The sequence below is a fragment of the Ovis canadensis genome, chromosome 12 (assembly GCF_042477335.2).
Source record: "Ovis canadensis isolate MfBH-ARS-UI-01 breed Bighorn chromosome 12, ARS-UI_OviCan_v2, whole genome shotgun sequence".
Classification (NCBI taxonomy): Eukaryota; Metazoa; Chordata; class Mammalia; order Artiodactyla; family Bovidae; genus Ovis; species Ovis canadensis.
The window spans coordinates 39,003,261-39,028,675 of record NC_091256.1 but is presented as its reverse complement, the minus strand read 5'-3'; the positions used below and the strand labels follow the sequence as shown (position 1 = coordinate 39,028,675).

At 42.9% G+C, this 25,415-nt stretch overlaps 1 protein-coding gene across 5 annotated transcripts in view; it reads left to right on the top strand.

Moving 5' to 3' along the window:
* Positions 1-9,592: 9,592 nt before the first annotated feature.
* Positions 9,593-25,415, top strand: part of LBR (lamin B receptor) — a 30,383-nt gene continuing 14,560 nt past the window's right edge. The window contains exons 1-7 of one of the 5 annotated variants that reach the window (XM_069545472.1): positions 9,593-10,263; positions 15,624-15,802; positions 17,620-17,835; positions 20,219-20,302; positions 20,966-21,158; positions 23,021-23,217; positions 25,046-25,100. In XM_069545472.1, the coding sequence (XP_069401573.1) occupies positions 15,638-15,802; positions 17,620-17,835; positions 20,219-20,302; positions 20,966-21,158; positions 23,021-23,217; positions 25,046-25,100 (910 nt within the window). In that variant the 5' untranslated portion in view covers positions 9,593-10,263; positions 15,624-15,637. Of the gene's footprint in view, positions 10,264-10,812; positions 12,982-15,623; positions 15,803-17,619; positions 17,836-20,218; positions 20,303-20,965; positions 21,159-23,020; positions 23,218-25,045; positions 25,101-25,415 lie in introns of those variants that run through there. The other 4 variants (XM_069545471.1, XM_069545474.1, XM_069545473.1 and 1 more) reach the window with 4 other exon arrangements.

Below are 25,415 nucleotides of genomic sequence, written 5' to 3'. Positions count from 1 at the left end.
AACTTCTAGCTGCCTTTGAAACAGCTTCTGCTCCATCCTCTTGGTTTGCGGATTATAACTTGACCTCTTCTTGGAAGAAATAGAAGCAGAATACTCTGCCACAGCTGGTTGAGGCAGAGCCAGTAGAGGGAGCTCAGGGATGTCATTAATTATTAACTAAGGGTATCCAGAATTTCTAACATATGGCACATGGACAACAGGAGCGAACATTGAAAATAATCCAAATCTTACCGACAAGGAGTGAAACTTGTCATGGGGAACACTCCTGAGCCTGTGGCCAGATGAACAAAGTTCACGGCGCCATGGGCATCGGTGGCCACGTGATTTTCAGGAGTGCTCAGTTGGATTGCTGAACCTGGGAAGTGCCATGCCCCAGGCCAGCCCTACTCTACCAGAGGCGAGCACTTTCCTCAGTGGACGCCAAACTGTGGGTAAGATCTCAAAGGCATTGGTGTGAATTCAGCAAGTATTCCTTGCAAAATCTACCTAAAGGTGGAAGACATGGCAGCTGCTATAGAAAACTGTATGGAGGTTCCTGAAAAAATTAAACACAGAATTACCATATGATCCAGTAATTTTACTTCTGGATATGTGTATGTGCGCTAAGTCGCTTCAGTCATGTCCGATTCTTTGCGACCCCATGGACGGTAGCCCACCAGGATCCTCTGTCCATGGGCTTCTCCAGGAAGAATACTGGAGTGGGTTGCCATGCCCTCCTCCAGGGGATCTTCCTGAACTGAGGATCAAATGCATGTCTCTTAAGCCTCCTGCATTGGCAGGCGGGTTCTTTACCACTAGTACCGCCCGGGAATCCCAAAACTTAAAGTAGGAAGCCGTATACTTCTATACCCAAATTCAGAGCAGAAATATTCACAATAGCCAAAAGATGGAAGCAACTCAGGAGTCCATTGATGAGTGAATGGGTAAACAAAGTATGGTGAAGTGAAAGTGAAGTTGCTCAGTCGTGTCCAACTCTTTGCGACCCCATGGATTGTAGCCTACCAGGCTCTGAGGAGCCTCTCAGTCCATGGAATTTTCCAGGCAAGAGTACTGAAGCAGGTTGCCATTTCCTTCTCCAGGGGATCTTCCCAACCCAGGGATTGCACCCAGGTCTCCCGCACTGCAGGCAGACGCTTTACCATCTGAGCCACCAGGGAAGCCTAAGAAAGTAAAGTATGGTATATACATACAACGGAAAATCATTCAATCTTAAAAAGGTAACCAATTCTGACATATGCTGTAATGTGGATGAGCCCGAGGACATTATTCTAAGTGAAATAAGCCAGTCACAAAAGGACATATACTTTGTGAATCCACTTATATGAGGTATATAGAATAGACAAATTAATGGAGACAGAAAGCAGAATGATGGTTGCAGGGACTGGAGGCGCGGGATAATTATTTAATGGGTACAGTTTCCATCTGGAAAGATGAAAAAAAGTTCTGGAGACTGAGAGAGTTAACTTAGGCACGTTGATAAGGAGTCCAAGCCTAAGGCCCCTTTAAAGAAAGTGAAGTCACTCAGTCGTGTCCGACTCTTTGTGACCCCATGGACTGTAGCCTACCAGGCTCCTCCCTCCATGGGATTCTCCAGGCAAGAGTACTGGAGTGGGTTGCCATTTCCTTCTCCAGGGGATCTTCCCGACCCAGGGATCCAGCCCTGGTCTCCTGCATTCCAGGCAGACACTTTAACCTCTGAGCCACCAGGGAAGTCAAGGCCCCTTTAAGGAGGAGGTAAACATTCCTTCTTTTTCACATTCTTTTGGCTTAGACAACTAGGCCTTGTAGGCAGCAGTATCTCTTATTCAAGGACATACGTTTTTTTGAGCTTTGAATGAATGTTATGGGAGAAGGCCTGGGTAAAACTTCCACAGCCTTGAGTTTTGGATTAACCTGTTCCTTCTGGCTAATCTCGTGCTGACGTCATCCCTGGATGTGTGTTACGGGAAAGGGTTTGGGTGAAATTCTCACAGCCTTGAGGTATTTTTTATCTATTTTCAGCAGCTAGTCAAGAAGTGAAGTAAAGTGAAGTGAAGTCGCTCAGCTGTGTCCGACTCTTTGTGACCCCATAGACTGTAGCCTACCAGGCTCCTCTGTCCATGGGGTTTTCTAGGCAACAGTACTAGAGTGGATTGCCATTTCCTTCTCCAGGGGATCTTCCCAACCCAGGGCTTGAACCCAGGTCTCCCGCATTGTAGACAGACGCTTTACCTTCTGAGCCACCAGGGAAGTCAAGAAGAATATAAGGCTTAATCTAGTGAGGTGGATACTCTCCTTCCTCCTTCTGATGTCTATGCCAGAAGCTTTTTCTGTCACTTTCACTTTAAATAAAAGCACAGAGTGACTGAGACTGTCTTCAGTCCTAGAGTTAAATCTTCTTCAGAGACCATGAATACGGCAGCACCGTTCACCATAAGTTATCAAGCTGAACGGTGATGATGGGTGTACAGTCATGTGAAGCCACTTAGTACCATTGAACCGCACACTTAAAAATGGTTAAGAGGAAACATTTTATGTTATATGCATTTTACCACAATTAGAAAAAGAAGCAAAAAGCGGTAGTATTTACAAATATTACTGATTATTATTAGTGAGCAAAGGATTTTCATAGTAACTGGCAGAATTTATATTGCCCTTTTGGATGTAATAAGAAATAAGAATTCCCTCATTTGACTATGACTGTGGACATTAAGAAGGGCATCCCATTAAATTCGTGGTCAGCACTCTGGGACTCTTTCACAGGCATATACATTGTCTAGTAGGCATATGGGAAGCAAAAGCATGTTTGAAACGCAGACCATTAAGAAAAGTGAGCATAAAGGGATCTGAGTAGCCTGCCTTGGCCAGTGGGAGGTGATTCCCAGAAAAATGGGAGCATCTCCCCTCTGTTCAGAATGGGTGTCTTGGCCTTGACTTATGGAAGGGCCAGGAGAATGAACACAAAGAACATCACAGAAAGTAAAACAGGAAAAAGAAGTGGAAATTAAAATAAAAAGAGCTGTATATTTGTAGAAATGACATTTTTGATTGGTGCTGCTACAATGCTATTTGGAAGATTAATGATATAGGAGGGCTTCCCTTGTGGCTCAGCTGGTAAAGAATCTGCCTACAATGTGGGAGACCTGGGTTTGAACCCTGGGTTGGGAAGATCCCCTGGAGAGGGGAAAGGCTATCCATTCCACTATTCTGGCCTGGAGAAATCCAAGGGGTCACAAAGAGTCAGACTGGACTGAATGACTTTCACTTCCGCTTCCAATGCTATGGGAAGGCTTATAATCTTGTACTTTTGTTACTTTACAAATGGGATGATTCTGAAAGGTAAACCTTTCTTTTTTACATTACATAGACAAAAGGTTATATTACTGAGATTTCAGAAATCTAAGTTTGTAAAAACTATACTCATATAGGCAAAAGTGGCATTTTCTTTCACAATGTGACTTACCCTGGAGAAAATTCGGAGTTCAGAGTACCATGACTTACTTTGCTACATAGAGGTGGTTGTCTCTGTGATCATAGTCTCTTGTATCAGACATAAATAAGCAAAGAAATGTCTTAAGTAACTTAGTATGATGATGCATTTTTTTTTTCTGCCAAACTACTCATGTTAAATAATATTTAGAGTTCTTGAATGGCTGTTCAGGCTGTCTCTGCACAATTTGCAAATACATCTATGTTGCAATTATATTTCATCCATTTTTTTAATGTGGGCCATTTTTAAAGTCTTTATTGAACTTGTTACAACATTACTTCTGTGTTATGTTTTGATTTTTTTGTGGTGGTGGGGTGGGGCTTGAGGCATGTGGGATCTTAGCTCCCCCACCCGGAATTAAACCTGCACCCAACACATTGGAAGGTGAAGTCTTAACCACTGAACCACCAGGGAAGTCCCCTGTTTTAATAGACATAATAGTTAGATATATAATTAGTCACTTATGCAGATGTGTGTTCTGAATAAAATAATACGCTATTGTACTTCAGACAGGCTTTAGGTTGTACAATCAATAGGATGCACTTGCTCAAGAAAAATGAAGAAATTTAAAAAAATTCTGCAAATCTGATTTTCAACATTCATCTCAAGAATTTTATATCATCTCCCTCAAACTTTAAAAAAGAAAATTTACTTATCAGTATTTATTTGGCCGTGGAGGGTGTCTAGTTGTGGTACAGGAGCTCTAGAGTGGGTGGGTGGTCTTAGTTGCCCTGTGGGCATGTGGGTGGGATCTAGTTCCCCAACCAGGGATGGAATCCACATCCCCTGCACTGGGAGGCTGATTCTTACCCACAGGACTACCAGGGAAGTCCCCCTTAAACATGTTTTAAGCAGATTTAATTGCGCTGGCTGTGTGCTGTGCTTAGTCCTCAGCCACGTCTGACTCTTTGGAACCCCATGGACTGTAGCCCACCAGGCTCCTCTGTCCATGGGATTCTCCAGGCAAGAATACTGGAGTGGGTAGCCACTCCCTTCTTCAGGGGATCTTTCCGATCCAGGGATCGAACCTGGGTCTCCTGCATTGCAGGAGTACAGTGAGTACACTGATACTTAAAAAAAAAAAAAATAGAAAAGAAAAAAAAAATTACAGGGGAAAAGTGAATCTTCTAAAACAGCCTCGAGCGGGGAAAGGCATTCAGGCAAACCTGCAGAATTAGGGCATAGGAATCGAGAGCTGAGGAGGAAAGGATTAAAGGTGGAGGCGAGGGCCAGCTTGCATGCCAGGTGTGCTCAGAGGCGCACAGTTACAAAGGTTCTGCGTCTTCAAAAGGTAGACAAAAAGCCCATGAGCTTTATTGTGATCAGCCTGGGAAGCCTCCAGCTGATTCGACAGTGGGGGCAGGTAGCAATTAGAAGTTAATGGCCAGGAGAACCAGGACACTGACCCAGGAACCAGGGGGGCTCAGGCAGAAGAAAGGGCAGGCGCTTTGGAATCTTTAGATCTGGGTTAGAATTTTCACTCCAACACTTATTTCCTGGATGTGCCTTGGCATGTTTGTCGACCTGAGTCAATTTTTCATCCTAAAGATGGGCATAATGATAACTATTTCATTGAATTGATTTGAGTCATAAATAAGATAAGGAGGGGACTTCCCTGATGGTCCAATGGTTAAGAATCTGCCTTACAATACAGGGGACTCCAGTTTGATCCCTGGTCAGGGAACTAATATCCCACATGCTGTGGAGCTACTGAGCCCACACACTACAACTAGAGAGAGTCCGTGCACCACAGTGAAAGATCTGTATGATGCAATGAAGATCCCATGTGCTGTAACTAAGACCCGAGGCAGACAAATTAAAAAAAAAAAAGGATAAGGAATAGAAGTGCTCTCCACACTCCAAGTTCTCATTAGACATTAGTCCCCTCTCCATCATATCCCTTTCTCCACCACCCAGATGCCAACTGCAGGTGCCCCCCACTTTTCCTAAAGGGTGTGGAGCAGTTTTAGTGATAGGGTCGGAGTAATCTCTAAAGAGGAGTGCAAGTGCTGGACATTAGCATTGATGAGCTCAGGCTTAGTTTGGCCGGTAGTGAAGCAACGTGGCAATTACATATAACACGAACAAGTACACTCTGTCCCACACTGGGGCCCCCAGTCTGCCCCAGACAGACTCTGGGTGGGAGGTGGGGGTGGATGGCTGCCCTCAGGGATTTACAGTTTAGCCACTGTGCCAACACAAACCATGTGTCTGGGTTATGTCTAAACCCCATGTGAAGCATCCAATAGGTTCTTAATAGAAACATATTCTGGATCAAGATGGATAAGGGCTCAGAGATTGAGACAAGGGCAGAGGGAAGAATGGTCAGCAGAGTGAGTACTGGTGGCTGGGGGCAAGGGAGACATGGAGAGGAGGGCAGTCGAGTTGTGCTTCTAAGGCAGAAAGCTCTCTTATCTACCCTGCTTAATGGGAACAGTTAGTGCCAGTGAAAGCTCCATTGCCTCTTCCCTTAACGCAGCCTCAGAAGAATCTCAGTTACTAGCCCAAGAGGGAGAAAATTTACTTAGTCTAGCTTTTGGAGAAACACAGATGACACAGTTTCCTAATTAGCTAACCAGTCATTTCTTTAATGGGGTGAGACACAAAGAGAAATAAAATATGATTCCTGCCTTTCAGGATGTCCATCACACAGCAAGGCAGTGACAGGCATATGTGGGCAGTGCCATGGGGGCAGAGAGATGGGGGAAGCTTTGCTGAGGATGAGCAAGAAGGCCATTCTTGGAAAAAGGGAGAAGGCATTCAAGCAATGTGACCAAAGCCCCATCAGAAATTTTGTAGAAATGGAGGGTGAAGTGGGTGGGAAATTTCAGATAGGCATAAAAAGGAACAGAGGGAGCCCATCTTGGGGCAAAGATCTATGAGGGCAAGAGTTTCTGAAGCCCTTTCCTATATGTCATGCTATGAAGTATGAACATTTTCCTGCAGAAAAATAATTCAGGACCCCCAACACACCCAGGTAAATTTTATGCTAATTTTAAAAGTTATTAATCAGCAAATGTTAAAAACAAAATGTTTGAATAATAATTACTTTCTGAACAAAGGATCTTCAAGTTTTAAGATTAAATCTGGGACTTCCCTAATGGTCCAGTGGCTAAGACTCTGTGCTCCGATGCAGAGGGCCCGGGTTCTATTGCAAGTCAAGGAACTAGATCCCATGTGCTGCAACTAACAGTTCAAATGCAGCAACTAAGGATCTCATGTGCTGCAATGAAGATCAAAGATCCTGCGTGCTGTGACTAAGACCTGGTGCAGCCAAACAAGTAATTAAATGTTAAAAAAATTAAATCTGGTGAGTGGGTTAGATTTTTCACTTAGAATAGTATAGACCAAAAGACTGAGGATACAGCAGTCTTATATTTAATAAACTAGCACTACAGGAGGAGTCAAAGGATTAGATACTTAGATAAAAAACAAAAGTGCATTAAAAATTTATTGACACATGCTATTGAAAACACCAGTTAATCTATACTATGAAAGTGAAAGCGTTAGTTGCTCAGCTATGTCTGCCTCTTTGCAACCCCATGGACTGTAGCGGGCCAGGCTCCTCTGTCCATGGGATTCTCCAGGCAAGAATACTGGAGTGGGTTGCCATTCTCTTCTCCAGGGGATCTTTCCAACCCAAGGATTGGACCTGGGTCTCCTGCATTGCAGGTGAGTTCTCTATTGTCTGAGCAACGAAGGAAGCCAATCGGTGCTAAAGGAGGATTCAAAGGACTTAGATACTTAGATAAAATACAACAAAGGCATCAAAAAGGTATTGACACATATGCTATTGAAAACACCAGTTAATCTATCTACAATTGATTAAAAATGCTGACCATGAACTTGAAATAAAGCTGTAATAAGAGTTGTTGGCTGCTATACCTCCCAATATGTATTAGGTTGGTATGAAAGTAATGGCAGTTTTGGATCGTGAATTTTAAATCATTATAACTAGGCTTAAACACATCTTTGTTATTCAAAATAGGAATCATTACAATCAACACATTTTTGCCAACAAGAAATAAGTTTATTTCTGTAGGATAAAAAATACATACTTTGGGATTTGATGAACTCTCAGAAAAAGCATTTTCTGCCTCCTGCTGGTTGTGGGAGCATTTTCTCTGCAAAAAGCTGTCGAGGTCCTTGAAGAAGTGATAGTAAGTTGGCAAGAGGTCAGGCGAATATGGCAGATGGACAAGGTAAAACTCCGTAGCACAGTTCATTCAATTTTTGATGCTCTGGTTGTGCAACTTGCGATTGGACGTTGTCATCGAGAACTGGGCCCATTCTGTTGACCAATGCCAGTTGCAGGCATCTCGTGGATTTGCCGAGCATACTTCAGATGTAATGGTTTCACTGGGATTCAGAAATCTGTAGTGGATAAAACCGGTAGCAGACCACCAAACAGTGACCCTGACCACTTTTTGGTGCAAGTTTGGCTCTGGAACTTCTCAGTCCAGCCACTGAACTGGTTGTCGCCAGCTGTTGTATAAAATCCACTTTCATCACAGGTCACAATTAGAAGGAGAAATGGTTTGCTGTTGTTGTGTAGAATAAGATGACACTTCAAAATGACAACTTTTTTGATTTTTGGTCAGCTCATGAGGCACCCACTTAATGAGCTTTCTTCCCTTTCCAATTTACTTCAAATGCCAAATGACTGTAGAATCGTCAAGGTTAAGCTCTTTGGCAACTTCTTGTGTAGCTGTAACAGGATCAGCTTCAACGATCCTCTCATTTGGTCATTGTCAACTTCTGATGGCTGGCCACTGAGCTGCTCATCTTCAAGACTCTCATTTCCTTTGTAAAATTTCTTGAACCACTACTGCGCTGTACATTTGTTAGCAGTTTCTGAGCCAAATGTGTTGTTGATGTTGAGAGTTTTCTCCGCTGCTTTACAACCCATTTTGAATTCAAACAAGAAAATCGCTTGAGTTTGCTTTTTGTCTAACATTATTTCTCTAGCCTAAAATAAACATAAATAAATAGCAAGTAATGTCATTAGCAAGAAGCATAAAGCGAGAATTGTGGATTAAAATGATGTATAACATAACCACATTTAAGAATGTCTTCCAATATCAAACAGCAAAGTTCAACAATGCAAAACCACAATTACTTTTGCACCAACTTAATATAATTGGATTTAATCCTTACAATCACCTTGTAGAATAGGTACACTTATTATCCCCATTTTACAGATGAGGAAATCAAGCCTTTGAGAACTGGCTGGGAGAGGACTGAAAGTGAGTGTTAGAACTGAAATTCACACTGACTCACAGGGCTCAGTGATGTCTTGAGGGTCAAGTGAAGTAAATAAATGAAGATACAAAAAGTCCTTAGAGCAGCAGGAGGCAGAGGACAGAACTTAATAAATAAAACTAGTTACTATGATTATTATACCAACTCCTGCCTCTTCTTTTCTTTCTTACTAGCCTTACCTCTTTTAAATTCTTCCACTGAAGCTGAGGATAGCAGTATACTTGGGTCCATGTACTGAAAGTCTCTCCTTCTGGCCTCTGATAGTTAAATATTTAAAAAAGTGGGGGGCTAAGTAAGTGTTGCAAATACACATAAATGTAAGTTCTTCAAATAAAAATGAAAGAAAAAATTGTGTCAAGACCAATCTAATTATTTCATCACGGTAATCACGAACTCCATAGCTATGTGAATACAAGCCAATCAGGTCAAACAACATTGGTAAAAATGTGTTTTTATCAGACAGCTCTTGGGATTCTTTTATGAAAGGCTTTTTGCAGCTCACAGTGCATAAGAGTTTGTTATGAACAGTACCAAATGAGTCCAGCTGTACGTCTTCATGCCATGGGAAATTGTACCTAGACCTATATCCTGAAAGACATGTGTCAGACCTGATACCCCAGACTTTCTGGGAAGCAGAGCCAAATAATGCGCACATTAGAAGACATCACATTTCTTGTATTTCACATCTAAGCCTTCCTGGCCCCATGTATGTCTTTTGGCTGCTTTAGTGACAGTGCTGATTGACTTTTTTTCTCCACTACTCAGTGGGAACAGGGACTGTGCCTCTTAACTACTGGTTATGCTTTAATCTATTTTTTTTTCTTGGTTGAGCCTTTTATTTGGGAAGTTAGTTCCCGGATCAGGGATCAAATCCATGCCCCTTGCATACGGAGCTTGGAGTCTACCACTAAACTGCCGGGAAATACCAGTGCCAAGATACGGCTCTTCAAGTGACTTTATATATTCTGAAAATCCACAGCTGGCTAACGGTGGATGACAAATGTCTGAGAACTAAACTGGGAAATCCACCACTCATTCAACACTGGATGTGGAAGACAGAGAAAGTTCAGTATGTTATTTGCTTTTACTTTTTTGTAGTTGTAAACCTGGGTGTTTTGTAGTTGTAACTGAGAAAATGAACAGTCTTGCACCGGAAGCTGGGCTATAAATGGTAAAGTCCACTTATTATAATTTAATGGACAGTGCTTCCAAAATAGAAATTTACTTAAATTTACATAGTAAGTTAGATTAACCTAGTAGTTGGGTTAAAAAAATACTTTGATTAAAACCACACTGCAAAATGGGGAACCTCAGTGGACTGCTTTAAACTCTTGACCTCAGAGGAAGGAAACCAACTAACCAATAATGATAACTTGGAGAGAAAAAAAAGGTTTAGGATCCATAACAGATTCGTCGTCAACAGTGTAATGATTCAGCATTCGGAGGCCAAGTAAAACAAGACTTGCGGGTGTGCAGGTCAAGTGGTATCTCAGCGTACACGGACAGAATTTTCTGTGTGACACCGCACGTTGGTGAGTATTTTTTACTGATATCTCTGCAGGACCTCCCCGTAATGTTGATTCTCCTCCTTACATCAGCAGTCCTAGAAACGATGTGAGCTGTAGGGAACCCGTGGACATTTTTTTTTACCAACCCCCACAACCACCCAATGGCCCCACTGCCCCCACTGTCCCCAAGCTACCGTCCAGGTCAGTTTCTACCGAGATGCAGCCATTGCCAAGACAAAGGAGTCCCAGATTGCCTTCGGAGCCACTGTTTGTCCGCAAGATTTCCAGAGGGGTTTTTTTTTTTTTTTTTTAAACACAGTAAGGAGAGCACTAATAGTGTTTTAGCAAGAAGTACTTTCGGCCTCCGAAAGTTGATCTTTAGTGATCGTTATGCAAATTTATTTTCTTTACAGCTTTTTACGATCTCTTTTGCCAAACTACTTCACACACCAATTTCCCTGCTGTGTATCGCCAGGCAACTGTGGCGCGAATGCTGGGAGGGAAAGGGTGGGGAGAGCGAGCAGTCCGTGGGTCTGGCGGCTGAGATAAGGCCGGGGGAAACACAGCCTTCTCGGGCTGAGCCAGGATCTAATACTCCGAAATCTGCCACCCGCAGTACTGGTCAGGCTGCTGGGTGGGGCGGGGCGGGGCGGACGCGCCACGTCTCGTGACGAATCGACAGCTCTGGGCATGATTCAAAAGGCCGAGAAGCCAATAGGAACCCTGGGAAGGCTGACCAGAGGGGCGGGGCGAGGAGAGGGCGGGGTCGGGGAGGCGCGCGCCCGGGCCGCGGGACCGCGGAGCGCGAGAGCGCGAAAGCGGGCAGTGTCGCGCGCGCGGAACCGCCGCCGGGTTGCTGCTCCGCGACTCTCCCGAAGCCGTTCGTGTTCCCGCAGGATCACCGAGCAGGTGAGCTCCCGAAACCCCGCCCCGCTCCCCGCAGCGCGGTCTCCAAGGGATCTGGGGGAGGCCCGCTGGGAGGGTTCGGCGGATGGGCAGGGGTCCCAGGGCGCCTGGCGTGGAGCGGCGGCTTCGCCCTCCCCTCCTACGGGTCGGTCCGGGCGGCTGCTGGCGAGGCTTGAAGTGCGCCGGGCCCGGCCAGCTGCGGAAATGAAGCTATGGTTTTAAATTGCAGACGTTTCCCTCCATTTTGGACGCGCCGCGTCGGAGTAAAATGATGTTGTCTGGGGAGGATGTGTGGGTGGGTGATCCACCCCGGTGCCTTTGTCCCCGCCCTGCAACATCGGCCCTCCCAAGACTGCTCCGAGCGCCTTTTTGACAGATTAGCCTGGTGGCTTGGCGGGCCCAGCTCTTGGGTAGGCAGAACAGGCGCGGCAGCCTGGCGGACGGGGAAGTGGGGTTGGCAAGTTGACTTTAATTGTCGGTGGTTGTCACTGCCCTGGAGGGTCGTGGCCGTCTCTGGCGACTTCCAAGGCTGGCTGCATGCATTGGATTCCCCCGCCCGGTGTTTCTCCGCACTCAAAAAACGGGCAGGTTTGCGTGCTCCTGCTAAAGCTCTATCTTTTTTCCCACCCTTCTTTTTAATATAGCTTTTTAAGGCTTAAAAAAAATAAGTGCCTGACTGCAAAGGGCCTGGTTCCAGGCGGTTCACCAAAATAATTACGCGGTCTGATCGGGAATCAGGCTGTTGATACTCAGAATGAGCCAGTAGATACATTGGACAGCGCGTGGACGATTCAAGGGTTCAACCTGGAGCAAGTGAACTTGCTCACCTGATGTGTGGAGGAGCCTGCACCCGGCCGGACCCCAGCTAGACCCATGCTTCTGGTCCCAGCCCTCAGGGACCTTTAAAATAAACACGTGCACATCTGTAAAGACACCGTGGTAACTGCCATGGAGAAGAGGATGGGTGTGTGTGCACTAATTTAGATCGAGCACCAAGTCCAATTTAAGTTTGGTTTCTGAGAGCTGTCTAGAGAAGAGGGGAAAGAGTGAGTACGAGGGAAATTATTGCTCCTTCAGTTATTTATTTTGCTTAGGACGATAGTGGGGCCATTCTGCCTGTGCAGCCAGGAAGATGGCAGTTTGTTCTGCACCCTGCGGCAGGGGCAGGAGCTAGGCCAGGGGTTCCTGTTTGAGTTTTGCCCGGTAGGCCAGCCGTGGGTGCAGGTGTTGAAGAGGGAAGCTGTGAGGCTTCATTTGCTCTTCCCTTTCTTTGCCATGTTTAGACTGATTTGGGAAAGTGAAGAAAGATGACCGAAGATGTGATCAGCAGGGAATAGCACATTCTGTTGTGCTGATAAACAGTAACATATTGGAGCCGAAATGTGTAAGGATTCCAGTGCCAACTGAAGCTGAAGTTAGCAAGCATGTGGCTTAATAGAGAAAAGCCTGAGGGTCCCCATGTTTCCACTGCTAATGGGGGGATGCAGTCATTGTGTTCAGTAAACAGAATCTTTCTTTGCAGACATACTTGGCTAAAACCTCCCTTTTGAGGGAGGCCTATCTTTTGATTTTCTAGGCAATGGCAACACACTCATGTACTGTTGTCTGGAAAACCCCGTGGGCGGAGGAGCCTGGCAGGCTGCAGTCCATGGGGTCGCTAAGACTCGGAGACGACTGAGCAACTTCACTTTCACTTTTTGCTTTCCTGCATTGGAGAAGGAAATGGCAACCCACTCCAGTGTTCTTGCCTGGAGAATCCCAGGGACAACGGAGCCTGGTGGGCTGACAGAGTAGGACATGACTGATGCGACTTAGCAACAGCAGCAGCAGGTGATGGTACGGTGACTGCATAAATGTCCTGGGGCTTTTCTGTCCTACCTGCCTCGTTACTCCTGCAGGGTTAGGATGTGATGCACTGTGCAATACTCGTGCAAAGTGGAGGTGTACCATCATAATGGTGGTGGTTTCATCTTTTGGAACATTTGTGTACGAGATAGAGGTCTCCTGAGAAGAATGCTGGTTTGTCCCTTTTTTTTCCCCCTTTTTCAACCACCGTATGAAAGATTGCTGTTCCTAATTCTTTTTTTTAAGTTGAGTTTAGAGACCTAACAGATATCCACGAGATATCTTAATTTGTTTAACCCCAAATATTTGATTGATAACAGAAAAACCTCTTTGGCATTGACCTATGACCAGTATTGGATAGATACTGTGTATGTGGTATCTGTGCAATGAAATTTCTGAAAGGGACAGAATCTGCTCAAGGGATTTTCGCTGGTGATAAAGATCCTGCCTGCCAATGCAGGAGACATAAGAGAGCTGGGTTTGAGCCCCGGGTCGGGACGATCCCCTGGAGAAGGGCATGGCAACCCACTCCAGTCTTCTTGCCTGGAGAATCCCATGGATAGAGGCAGGCTACAGTCCATGGGTCGCACAGAGTCGGACATTACTGAAGCGACTTAGCACACACACAGGCAGCCCTTAATTCCTGAGGGACTGTGTTTCAAAAGTTTGTGAAGAGTTATTTGAAACTTGAATGACATCTTCATGTAGAAAGATGTAATTGCCTTCTGCCAACCCTGGTCAATTGACATCAGAGAACTAGTACTGATAACAGAGGTTTGATTTTAAGGGGTCTGAGAAGAAGGAAGGGGCATAAGAGAAGAGAGGAGAGGGCACATTTCCTTCCTCTTTCTTAGTGTTTGGAGGCTTGGAGCTAAATGTTGAAATAGGCAAAACTTGCTGTTGTCACCTTCCCTTTTTGTGTCCCTCCTCCGGGTCCCAAGGTGTCCACCACCTTCTTTTTTTCAAGTTCCCCTCACGTGACTCCTCAGCCAGGTGGGACTTCATCCTCAGAGCCTTTGGGCTCCTTGTCCTTGCTCCCCCCGCCCCCGCCCCCAGCCCAAGCTCCTTCATTACCCCGGTAATGCTATCTCAGGTAGGTGCCTTGTACCTAACATGCGAATGGACTGACATCCTGTAATCACCACCTAAGTCTTTCTGTTTTCTTTCATCTACCCACCTAGCTCCTATCTATCTAAACAAGTGAAGCTTGTGAAGCTTGCCTCTCCGATGATTAACGGGGAAGAAATGTGATGCTTGGGAAAGACTTTCTCAGGAGGGGTGTGATAATGTGACTTTCTCCTTTCCTAATTCTGGAGTGTCTTCAAAAGCTCTGAGATGTTGGTATTGTTATGTAATCAGCTCTTGACAGGAGCTGAGTGAGGAATGTCTGTTTGTATGCCCAGAGGATATTTCGGGGATGAAGGTGATGCAAAGAGAGATTTTTCTGTCGTACTGCCTTCTTCAGAGGGCCTAGCTTGTTCAGTTGGTGTTGTAGATGTCTTCAGGAGCTGGTTTTATCCTGTGGAAATGTGAATCTGCTGGTCCATTGAGGGAGAAGCTCTTACTACCGAAGAGCTAGAAGCACCCAGCAATCAGTCGATGTTTGGAAAAAAGTAGCAAACAGGTCTCATGTAAGTGGCAATTCCTGCAGATTGCTTGTGGCTTCTTAGGGTGGTGTTCTTATACCAGGCTTCATGGGCTGTGGTTCACTGGAAAAGAAGGCTATAACTGGAGGTTGATGTTTGCTGTAGGCATCTGAATAAAGAACTAGGATACTGGCCTAGTTATGTGGTTGGCAGAATTACTTGGTATACATTTGAGACTTCAGCTGTAAAACTTGAAAGATTTGTGAAAACCCCAAATTTGCTCTTCATTTTGGATTTGAAGTTATTTTTCTCGCTCTTGGTAGGTTATATAATGTTAATTATATTTGATCTCCTTCCAGTCCAAGGGACTCTCAAGAATCAGTTGTTCTATATTTGTCCTATTGATAGTTATTGTTGTTATGCTCTTGTGGTGCCTAATTTAGAAATTAAACTTTATCATAGGTATGTATGTGTAGTATCCATCGGACTATAGTATACATCCCCATAGTATATACGGGGCTCTGTACTGTCTGTGGTTTCAGGCATCCACTGGGGATGCCTGGAGGTCTTAGAATATATCCCTCTCGGATAAGGAGGGAACTACTGTTTATGTAGATTTAAATGTCAGAAAATATGTAGACTTTGTGAGACTGTGCCTTGCTAATTAGAGAAGTGTGGTCGCTGTAGGTGGGTGGTGTTTTGCATGGTGCAAATCACTTGAGCCTTTATGTTTTGTCATATTTAATCCTCAGTGCCACTGCTGTGTGTAGTGTGATTTCCAGTGAAATATGGTGTGGCAGAGAGAACAACCTCTGTGTCCTGACTCCGCCACTCCATGTCGCCTCTCTCTGTGCCTTGGACAGAACAGTTAACATATTTAAGCCTCAACTGTAAAACAGGAATTGTACACTCTTTCCTCCAGAGGCTTTTCCAGCACGAAAGTCTTGACCAGTTAAATATTTTGGAAAGTTATATTTTAGTGTTTAATGTGAAAAGACAAATGTGTATATGCTCAGACTCTTTTTTTTTTTTTTTTTAACTATTCAGACAGATTTTTGAAAATGCCGAGTAGGAAATTTGCCGATGGTGAGGTGGTAAGAGGTCGATGGCCTGGGAGTTCGCTTTATTATGAAGTAGAAATTCTGAGCCATGACAGCAACTCCCAGCTTTACAACGTGAAATACAAAGATGGAACTGAGCTTGAATTGAAAGAGAGTGATATCAAGGTAAGCGCTCTTTGGTTTATAGACCATGTTTATAATAATTGGGAAATCCTGGTAGGCGTGGTTTTTAAGCTTAGAGCAGTCAGGTCTGGCTCTCACACCCCTTCTCTGGATTATATCCTGATTTTGGCTCTAGAAGTGGATCAATGAGGCACAGTGCTGTGTTCCTCGGAAGCTCCCAGTCTGCTGAAGTCAGACACTTAGATCGCCCTCTCCCTGGTTTAATGCACTCTGCCATTCTGTGACAGTTTGTCATGGGTGGTACTGGAGTGTAACAAGAATAGGGAAGGGCTTGGGGTTTTGGGGCAGCCTTTCAGAGCTGAGTGCTGAAGACAGATAGAGAAACTCAGGTGATGGGGCCAGGGGCTTCCACAGTGGGTTGTGTGCCAAAGGCTTGGGTGGGGGGTGGAGACAGACAACCAGTGCTGAAAGGGTGTGGTGGACAAGGGCCAGAGGAGGGTTAAGAAGGAACCAGAACTGGAGAGGTTTGGGTTTCATCCTAGACACTGAGATTTAATCAGGAGAGTGACGTTAGTTAGATTTGAGCCCAGGGCTTCTCAACCTGTCTGGTGAGGACCTGAGCTTGAAAATATCTGATCCATGGTTATATAAGTACTTATTAATATATCATAATTACTAGGCAAATGAAAAAAAAAAAGTACAAAATAAAAGCCCCGACTTTTAATTCTCAGATTCAATAGACATAAAATTACTTGGTCAAAATGGTATAAAAATTTCTGCTCACTTCTTCTCAATTTCATTCCTTGTCTCAGATCAGTAACCCATCTCGAGCCCACAGTGTGTGGACCACAGTTCGAGTGCTGTAGACCAGGGGTCTGTGGCGGTTTTGAGTAAAAGGACAGGTTGCAGATGTCTGAGGCTCTGTGGGATGTATAGTTCGAGCAGCATGAGAGTAGGTCTGGGCGCGGCAGTGTCTCAATGAGATTTTATTCACAGACACTGAACTTTGAATTTCAGATAATCCTCATGTGCCACCAAGTTTCATTCTTCTTTTGAGTTTATTTGCAGTCATTTAAGAACTGTAAAGCCATTCTTAGCTCTGGGACCACACAAAGTGGGTGGGAAGGATTTGGACTGGGGGGTAGTTTGCCTTCCTTGAGGTCTAGATCCCTGGAAACATTTGGAGTAGGTTAGGGCAGGGTAAAATATTACTAAATAACCCAGTCTTGGACTTTTTTTCAAAAATCTGACAGTGTTTTATTTGGAGTGAAACGGTGGGACTGATTTTCTTGTTATTTTTTGTGTGCTCTTTTCTTTTGTCCCATCACCTCAGTCTTTTTTTCTTTAAAGATTTTCTTTTCTTTTTTTGATGTGGACCATTTTTAAAACTCTTTGTTGAGTTTGTTAACATATTGCTTCTGTTTATGTTATGGTTTTTTGACTGCAAGGCATGTGGGATCTTAACTACCTGACCAGGGATCGAAACCCCCTGGATCAGGAGGGGTGAAGTCTGAACCACTGGATTGCCAGGGAAGTTCCCATCTCAGTCTGAGTCAGTGTTATTATATCTCTTGTGTATGTTATTGGGACAATATACAGCTACTTGATTTAGAATAGGCATTTCATGGCAGTACCGTCAAAGGAGAGTTAGGGGTGGAAAGGCTGCCTTGGCCTCGGGAGAGACAGGCCATTGCCGCAGTTGTCATTGGCCTCATTGGATGGATGCTCTGCTCCCGTGAGCTCCTGAAGTGACTTTAGAAGCATTGCTGCCAATCACTGCCATTGCTCCCTTCTTGCAGTGTGGATCTGTATGTGTTGTGACTTAGACGCTGAAGCTCTGCCTTCTCTTCCCTCTCTAGCCTTTAACCTCCTTCAGGCAAAGGAAAAGTGGCTCGACTTCTAGTTCTCCTTCTAGACGCCGGGGGAGCCGCTCGAGGTCTCGCTCCCGGTCCCCTGGCCGGCTACCAAAAGGTTCCCGCCGATCCGCCTCAGCGTCGTACCAGGCTGACCTGAAGGAAGCAAGGAAGGAAGCCAAGAAGGACATGTTGGAAGTTAAACTGACTCCGCTGGTGCTGGTGCGTGTGTTTGGGAGCCCTCCAGCCTCACATAGTGTTTAGTCTGCCCAGATCACGTCTCCCCCTTTATGTGTCCGCGTGTGATCTGCAGTTAATAATATTAAAATGTCAGGGAAACATCAAATCTAAGGTGGTGACTTGGAAAGGTTACATTAGAAAATGACTGTTTGGAAGAATAGAGGGTTTTAAGTGCCATGAAAAAGAACGTTTTTAAGTTTTGAGTGTTACTTAATGTTGTGGTTTTAAAAGAAAAAGAGCAGTGTTTAAATTTTAAATAGATGCAAATTATAGATTGAACTAAGTTTTTATCGTAAATAAAAGTTCATGTAGACAATAATGAGACAAATAAATTTAAAAAATTGAAAGAAAAGAATGAGACATAATATATGGTATAAAAACATTCTTGCTTAGTATCACTGTACTTAATTACCGTCTGTACTCAAAGATGACACTTTTAATTGAATTACTTTCACAGTTCAAGGTTGGAAATATTAGGGTATGCAGAGCCTGTAGGACCTTGCACAATGAATAATTTGGATCACAGACCAAATCAAAATTATAAATAAACAGAATTGAAATGTCATTGTTTACTCTCTTCACTTAATGTTACCTCTTTCCTGGACAAAATGCACATAGATTTTTAATAACCTTAAAAAACTGGATTATTACATAGTATTTTGCAGTCAGATTTAAAAATTTTAAGATATTGGGAATAACCGTCTATTATATTTTCCTACATCACTTTTGTTGTTGTACAGTATTGTTTGGATTTACTGTAAATTGTATGGAGGTAACGTAATTGTTAGCACCCTTGTTGATAGGCATTAGCTTTTTTTCTTTCTAAATGTTCATTATTATAAACAAATATTCTTACACATCTGATATATCCTTAGGATACAATCTTATAAGTGGAACTGCTCTGTCAGATGGATAGAGTAGATTTGAGGCTTTTACTGCATATTGCCAAATTGTTTCAAGAAAGTTTATACCAGTTCAGGTAGGGTATGAATGACTATTTTCTCATTCTGAGTAAAATAGTTATTAGTTTTTTTTTTTTTTCCGCCAATATGATCATCAGAGATTTTCAACTCACTGTTTTAAATTGCATTTTGATGATTATTATATTAGTGAGTTTGAACCTTGTCAGTGGCTCTCTTTACTAGTCAGATGACTCGGGGTAAGGAACAAATGTATGGTTTCTGTCACATGTCATTTTTAGCTTTTAGTGACCACTATATTTTTTACAGTGTAACTTCCTTATAGTCCTGGTGACCCAAGAGCTACAGACTAGCTTTGCTCTTCACCAGTTGAGCCCTGGGCTCACCACGGACTCATTGCTGAGTTGAGGATGGTGTGATGTGCATGAAAGACCGTACTTAGACTGCACGTAGCTTTGACATCACGTCATCCTTGTTCTTTTGGACTCCTGATTGTGATATTTGCATTACTTTGCTTCAGCGTGGATACTCTGTCAATTTGCCATCATTATAGTTTAGGGCCAGTTGACTAGCTACGTTACAGGATTACACTGTGGTTGCTGTGGATCACATATTGGACATTTGCAAAACCACTGCTAAGTGGCTCATTGACACTTTGATAAACTTAAGTATATGTCGAAATCTGTCACTGCTCAGTTAGACCTTGATTTGAGCTAGAACTTGGTCCTCTATTAATGTCTTCTGATAGCTAGCCGCTCAAAGGATATATTTATCTTTTTAATTTGTTTTCCTCCTATTGCTTTATTAGCAGTATAATCTGTCTGTGACTTTAAAGGAGCAAAGTGACAGGTTTCAGCCGTACGTGGCCTGAAAAATGTTTCGTAAATTTAAGTCCTTCCTTTGTACCATCAGTAAGAAATTCCCTCCACTGCGTAAAGAGAATGACATTCAAGGAAAGGGACTGAGTTGAGAAAAGAGAATTAGGGAGAGAAAATGTAAGGTTAAATAAAACTGAGGTAGATGAACTCGAGAAAATAGGCAGTTCACAGATTACTAGTAGTACTCTGTAAGTACCCACTATTTCTTCATTTCCTATTATTTAGAGCATCTGTTATTGAATAGTGAAATTACAAGATTTAGTCTGATTTTGTTTAAAAGATGAAACATTTTATGAAAAATGGTATATTACAGAAAAATCCCAATGAACTCTTTGGCCAACGCAGTAGAAACCTCTAAGAGCCAATCTTTTGAAGACTGGGAAATTCTAGTCAATTCTATTCCATTTCATTTTTAGCAAAAATAGGCTGAAATAGGCTGAGTTCAGACTTTGAAAATCTTTGATTGGTTTTATTGCTTGGTTTCACAGTACTGAATTTTTACCATCATGTTCCCTTTTACTAAACTACCATTCTTATGGTTAAAATGTTTTATATTCTTCAATTTAGAAGCCATTTGGAAATAGCATCAACAGATATAATGGGGAGCCCGAGCTCATTGAGAGGAATGACATACCTCACAAAAACACGCAGGTATGACGTGGTTCATTTCTCCTCTTGGGCAATCTTTTTCTTAGTTAAAGTGACTTTCTCTAAAGAAGCACATTGAAAACCATCATTTTTCTTAGAATCTTTTCTAAAATTCTGTCCTTAAATTAAGACTAAACATAGAGGTTGTCATACTGAGTGAAGTCAGTCAGAGAAGGAGAAATATCGTATGATATCCCTTATGTGTGGAATCTAAAAAGAAATGATGCAAATGAACTGAATTACAAAACAGAAAGGGACTCACAGACTTAGAGAATGAATGGTGCGGTTGCCGGGGGGACAGGGTAGTTATGAAGTTCGGGATGGTCAGGTACACCCTATATTTAAAATGGTCAACAGACAAGGACCTACCATATAGCACATGGAACTCTGCTCAGGGTTATGTGGCAGCCTGGATGGGAGGGGAGTTTGGGTGAGAATGGATATGTGTATATGATGTATGGCTGAGTCCCTTCACTGTTCTCCTGAAACTATCACAACATTGTTAATCGGCTATGCCCCAATACAAAATAAAAAGTTTAAAAAAAAGTGTAATTTAACAAATTTATTAGTTTATATGGCTATATTAAGATACTGAATTAGTTAATGTGGTAGCATTCATGATACTGATTGACTATAGATACTTAATACTTTTTATTTTTTACATAGGAAAAATTCCATTTGTCACAAGAGAGTAGTTATATACCTACACAGTATAGCCTTCGTGCAAGAAGAGAAGAGATCAAATTAAAAGAAGTAGATTTGAAGGAAGAAACAGTTGTCACAAAAAGACCTGCATTGTTGAGAACCTCTGAAGTGACAGCCACACAGTCGAAGGACTTAGAGTTCGGAGGAGTGCCTGGTAGGTAGCAGAATCAGCCTGGGGAGGGCAGGTGGCGTGGGCGAGTGGTCATTGCTGTGAAGTGAGCAGGAAAGGCCTTTCTCTGAAGAAATCTGCAGGCAGCCAGGGAGTGAGCCTGGCAGGAGCCTGGGAGGAATTTTCAGTTAGGAGGAACAATAGGTGCAGAGGCCTGAGTGGGAGCATTTTGGAGGGTTATCATAGAGGAGAAAGGGTGCCCTTGTGGCTGTATGTAAAACTTTTAGCGACCTTTTCATAGGTTTTGAGCAAAGAAGTGTAAAGTGATGAAGGGAAGGTTGGTATGAAAGTTGTATGTAGGAAGGACAGTGAATGATTGGTGATTGGGAAATCTGCTAATAATCAGATCATGATGCCAGGGCCTGGCTTGGCAGTAACACTGGGAATAAGCTGCATGCTTCCAGTGGGGTCATGGTGTCTGCCTTACCTGCTGGACAGGTTGCTTTTGAGGGTCAAAGATCTGAAGCGTTCAGAGGCTTGGAGTTATTAAGTGGGTGGAGTGGTGAGGTTTTATGAGGTTATACCAAGAAAGGACTTCTTGGTCAAATGGTTCAAAATTCTGCATGGCTTAACTCCTTTGTATTTTATAAGTTGTAACTCATGTATGGATGTGAGAGTTGGACTGTGAAGAAAGCTGAGTGCAGAAGAATTGATGCTTTTGAACTGTGGTGTTGGAGAAGACTCTTGCGAGTCCCTTGGACTGCAAGGAGATCCAACCTGTCCATCCTAAAGGAGACCAGTCCTGGGTGTTCATTGGAAGGACTGATGCTGAGGCTGAAACTCCAGTACTTTGGCCACCTCATGCGACGAGTTGACTTATTGGAAAAGACTCTGATGCTGGGAGGGATTGGGGGCAGGAGGAGAAGGGGACGACAGAAGATAAGATGGCTGGATGGCATCACTGACTCGATGCACATGAGTTTGGGTGAACTCTGGGAGTTGGTGATGGACAGGGAGGCCTGGCGTGCTACGATTCATGGGATCACAAAGAGTTGGACATGACTGAGCAACTGAACTGAATTGAACTAAACTCTAGGTGGTGTCCAACATTGCTTAACAGTCTGTGCACATGCTACATAAATGTGATACTGTTTGTTTTTTTAAAAATAATTTTACTTCTTTATTTTTGGCCCTGCTGGGTCTTCATCACTGTGCAGACTTTTCTCTTGTGGTGGGCAGGGGCAGCTCTGTGTTGCCGTGCTTGGGTTTCTCACTGCGGGGGCTTCTCTTGCACGGGCTTGAGGGCGTGGACTTGTGTAGTGGTGGCGTATGGATTCAGCAGTTGCAGCTCCAGGGCTTCAGGGCACAGGCTCTGGTCCTGTGGCACGTGGGATCGTCCCAGATCAGGGATCTGACTCACTTGCACTCACGGGCGGATTCTTTGCTGCTGAGCCATGAAGGAAGCCCTGAATGTGGTACTGGTTTAATTGTTAGAAACTTAGGGATATAAAGTTTTTTGTGTTTTAAAGATTAGACCAATAGATAGTTTTTAGATGTTCCAGTCTTCAGATTGCTGGAATCTCAACATATTTTTTCCCATTGTGGTTGGATTTTGAATGTTTCAGAGGTTGGTTTCTGAGGTGGAATCTAGCTCTTCAGTGCTGATTGTGTGCTGGTTTTTTTTTTTTTTTTTTTTACTACTTTTATGCCTGTGGTTGCTTTCCCAGAAGATGTAACAGGTGGACATGAGGACTATCTCGTGGGACATTAGACACTGGTTTCAAACAGCTAGCCAGACTTGAGTTCTGACCTTCACTAGAAACTCAAGTGATTCTTGCAAAAAAAAAAATAAAACAAACCGGCCTGGATTGAAATAAGAGCCTTGAATGTTCACTGATTATTTACAGGTGCTTTTCTCATCATGCTTGGCCTGCCGGCCTTCCTCTTCCTGTTGCTGTTGATGTGTAAACAGAAGGAGCCCAGTCTTCTGAATTTCCCACCTCCTCTGCCAGCTTTGGGTGATTTATGGGAAACCAGAGTCTTTGGGGTCTACCTCCTCTGGTTTCTCCTTCAGACTCTGTTCCACTTACTGCCGATTGGAAAGGTAAGGTTATGTTGGTGGGGCGTAGTGTAATGAGATGGTCTTCCTTTCACTCCCATGTTTATGTGAACGTATTGATAGTAGTTTTAAGGTTAAAAGCTGTCCATGGTCACAACCACCCAAGCTTAGAAATTTTAGTTTGTTAAACCTTTACTCTTTGTGCTCTGTAACACTTGCTTATCAAGCAGAGCTTTAAGAATCTGATTAAGGGTTCTTGTGTAACTTTCCAGACCAAATAGGAAAGAATAAGCTATTTTGCAAAATAGCCCGAATAATAGAGGTTTCTGGGGAAGAAAAAAGTTTCCTCATATGTCATTTCAGGTGCAGAATTTTAAATTATCACTTGATAGGCTACTGAGCTCAATGGATTTTAGTCCGCTTCTTTTACTTTTTAAAATATGATAAGTTTTCTAATTTTCATCTCAGAACTTTGTTGTTTGGACCATTGAATGTTCTCTTCAAACTCATGCAGTGTCTTTAAAACTTGTCCTCATTGCTGAGTATAGACTTTTTTTTTTCAGTAGAATCCTCTACTTGGATATATTTAAAGGAACATGAGATTCCTTAATGAATAAATAATTCATTTAAAGATCTTATTCTTAGGGCTTTGCAAGTTTGCCAACTGTCTGTAGACAAAAGGATCAGTTTTATTGGGAATGGAGAATGTCAGTGATAGGAGGCTAGAGCTGCAAACTTTAAATACTTTGGGACCTCACCATAACATTGGCCTTAGAGAGGATTCTTGTGATATGAATTTTCAGGTATTTTTTAATAAGACTCTACAGTAAAAATCATAAGTTCAGATAAAGTTAAGTTAAAGTTAGGTCAACTAGATAATATTTATTGAGAAAAGCAGTTTTGATGGGGTTTATATATATTTATTTATAAATATATATATATATTTCGCAGACTAAAACCAAACATAGGAGTTATTAGATAACTTTAGTAGATAAGAATCATTTGAAATTAGCATGTGGTTTTGCTAATCCTGTGATCTCAAACAAACATTACATTTCTACTGGGTTCCCTTTCATAGCTAATGAAAGAGTATAGTAGTTTGGCCGAAGACAGATGATACCATATTAGTATTTTATAATTTATAATGAATTGCACCGTTTCTGAATATTGGGGAGTAAAATTTCGTTGCCATTGGGCAAGTGAACTTTTTAACTCATCCCATTCAAATGTGTTTCTTGAGTACCTTTTAATATGGGGATGCTGTGGGTGATCCAGATGAAGAGATGAAATGGTCCAGTGAACATGCTCACTGTCTCTAATTGGAGATAAAAGAATCACATGAAATGATTGAATAACTGGGTGAGCATATATTTATAAACAGCAGAGCAAGTAGGTATATGAGCTCCTGCCATCAGTGATACGGGCCATAGTGAACTGGGTGAGTGGCGTTGAGCCTGCTTGAAAGGACTGCACAAATGTGGGGGGCTGGAGTTGTACTCCACTTTGTAAGCAGTGGGGAGTCATTGAAGGATTTGAGCTAGAGATCAACATCTAGTACAGGTTTTTGAAAACACATCTAGTCTTGTGGTGGGACATGGGATGGTTGGGGGAGGGTGGCTATTGCAATAGTCTGAGCACACAGAGAAGTCACTACTAGATTTGTATTTGAGATAAACTCCTGAAAGTGGAATTACTTCACCAAAGGGCGTGCTGCAAAGATTTTTGAAACTTGTTACTAAACTTTCCTACCAAAGACAATCCTCCTTGTTGGGCATATTGAAATTTAGGTGATTTTACAAGACGCACACACACACACAGTAAAGTGATGTGCTTTTTAAATTTTTTAATTAAAAAACAAAACTTTTCTTTTAAGGTTGTAGAAGGAACGCCTCTTACTAATGGAAGAAGACTCAAGTACAGATTAAATGGTAATCTTTTTTTTTTTTTTAAGACTCAAATTGATGACTTGATACACAGACTTTTGGGTGTTGTACTCTTTTAAACTATCAAAGCTGATTGCACCAGAGCAGTAAAACGTAAATTATTTCTTAGTAGTCTAAAGGGCATGCAAGTAAACTGCTCACACCTGCAGCCAGTATGTCAAAATTATGCTGTGTAGGGTAACAAGCCCCTCAGTCACTCTTTTCCTCTCTCCAGTTCTATTCTCTTTTTATGTACTTGTTAATTTACTTCTGGCTGTGGTGGGTCTGTGTTACTGCCCGCAGGCTTTCTCTAGTTGCAGT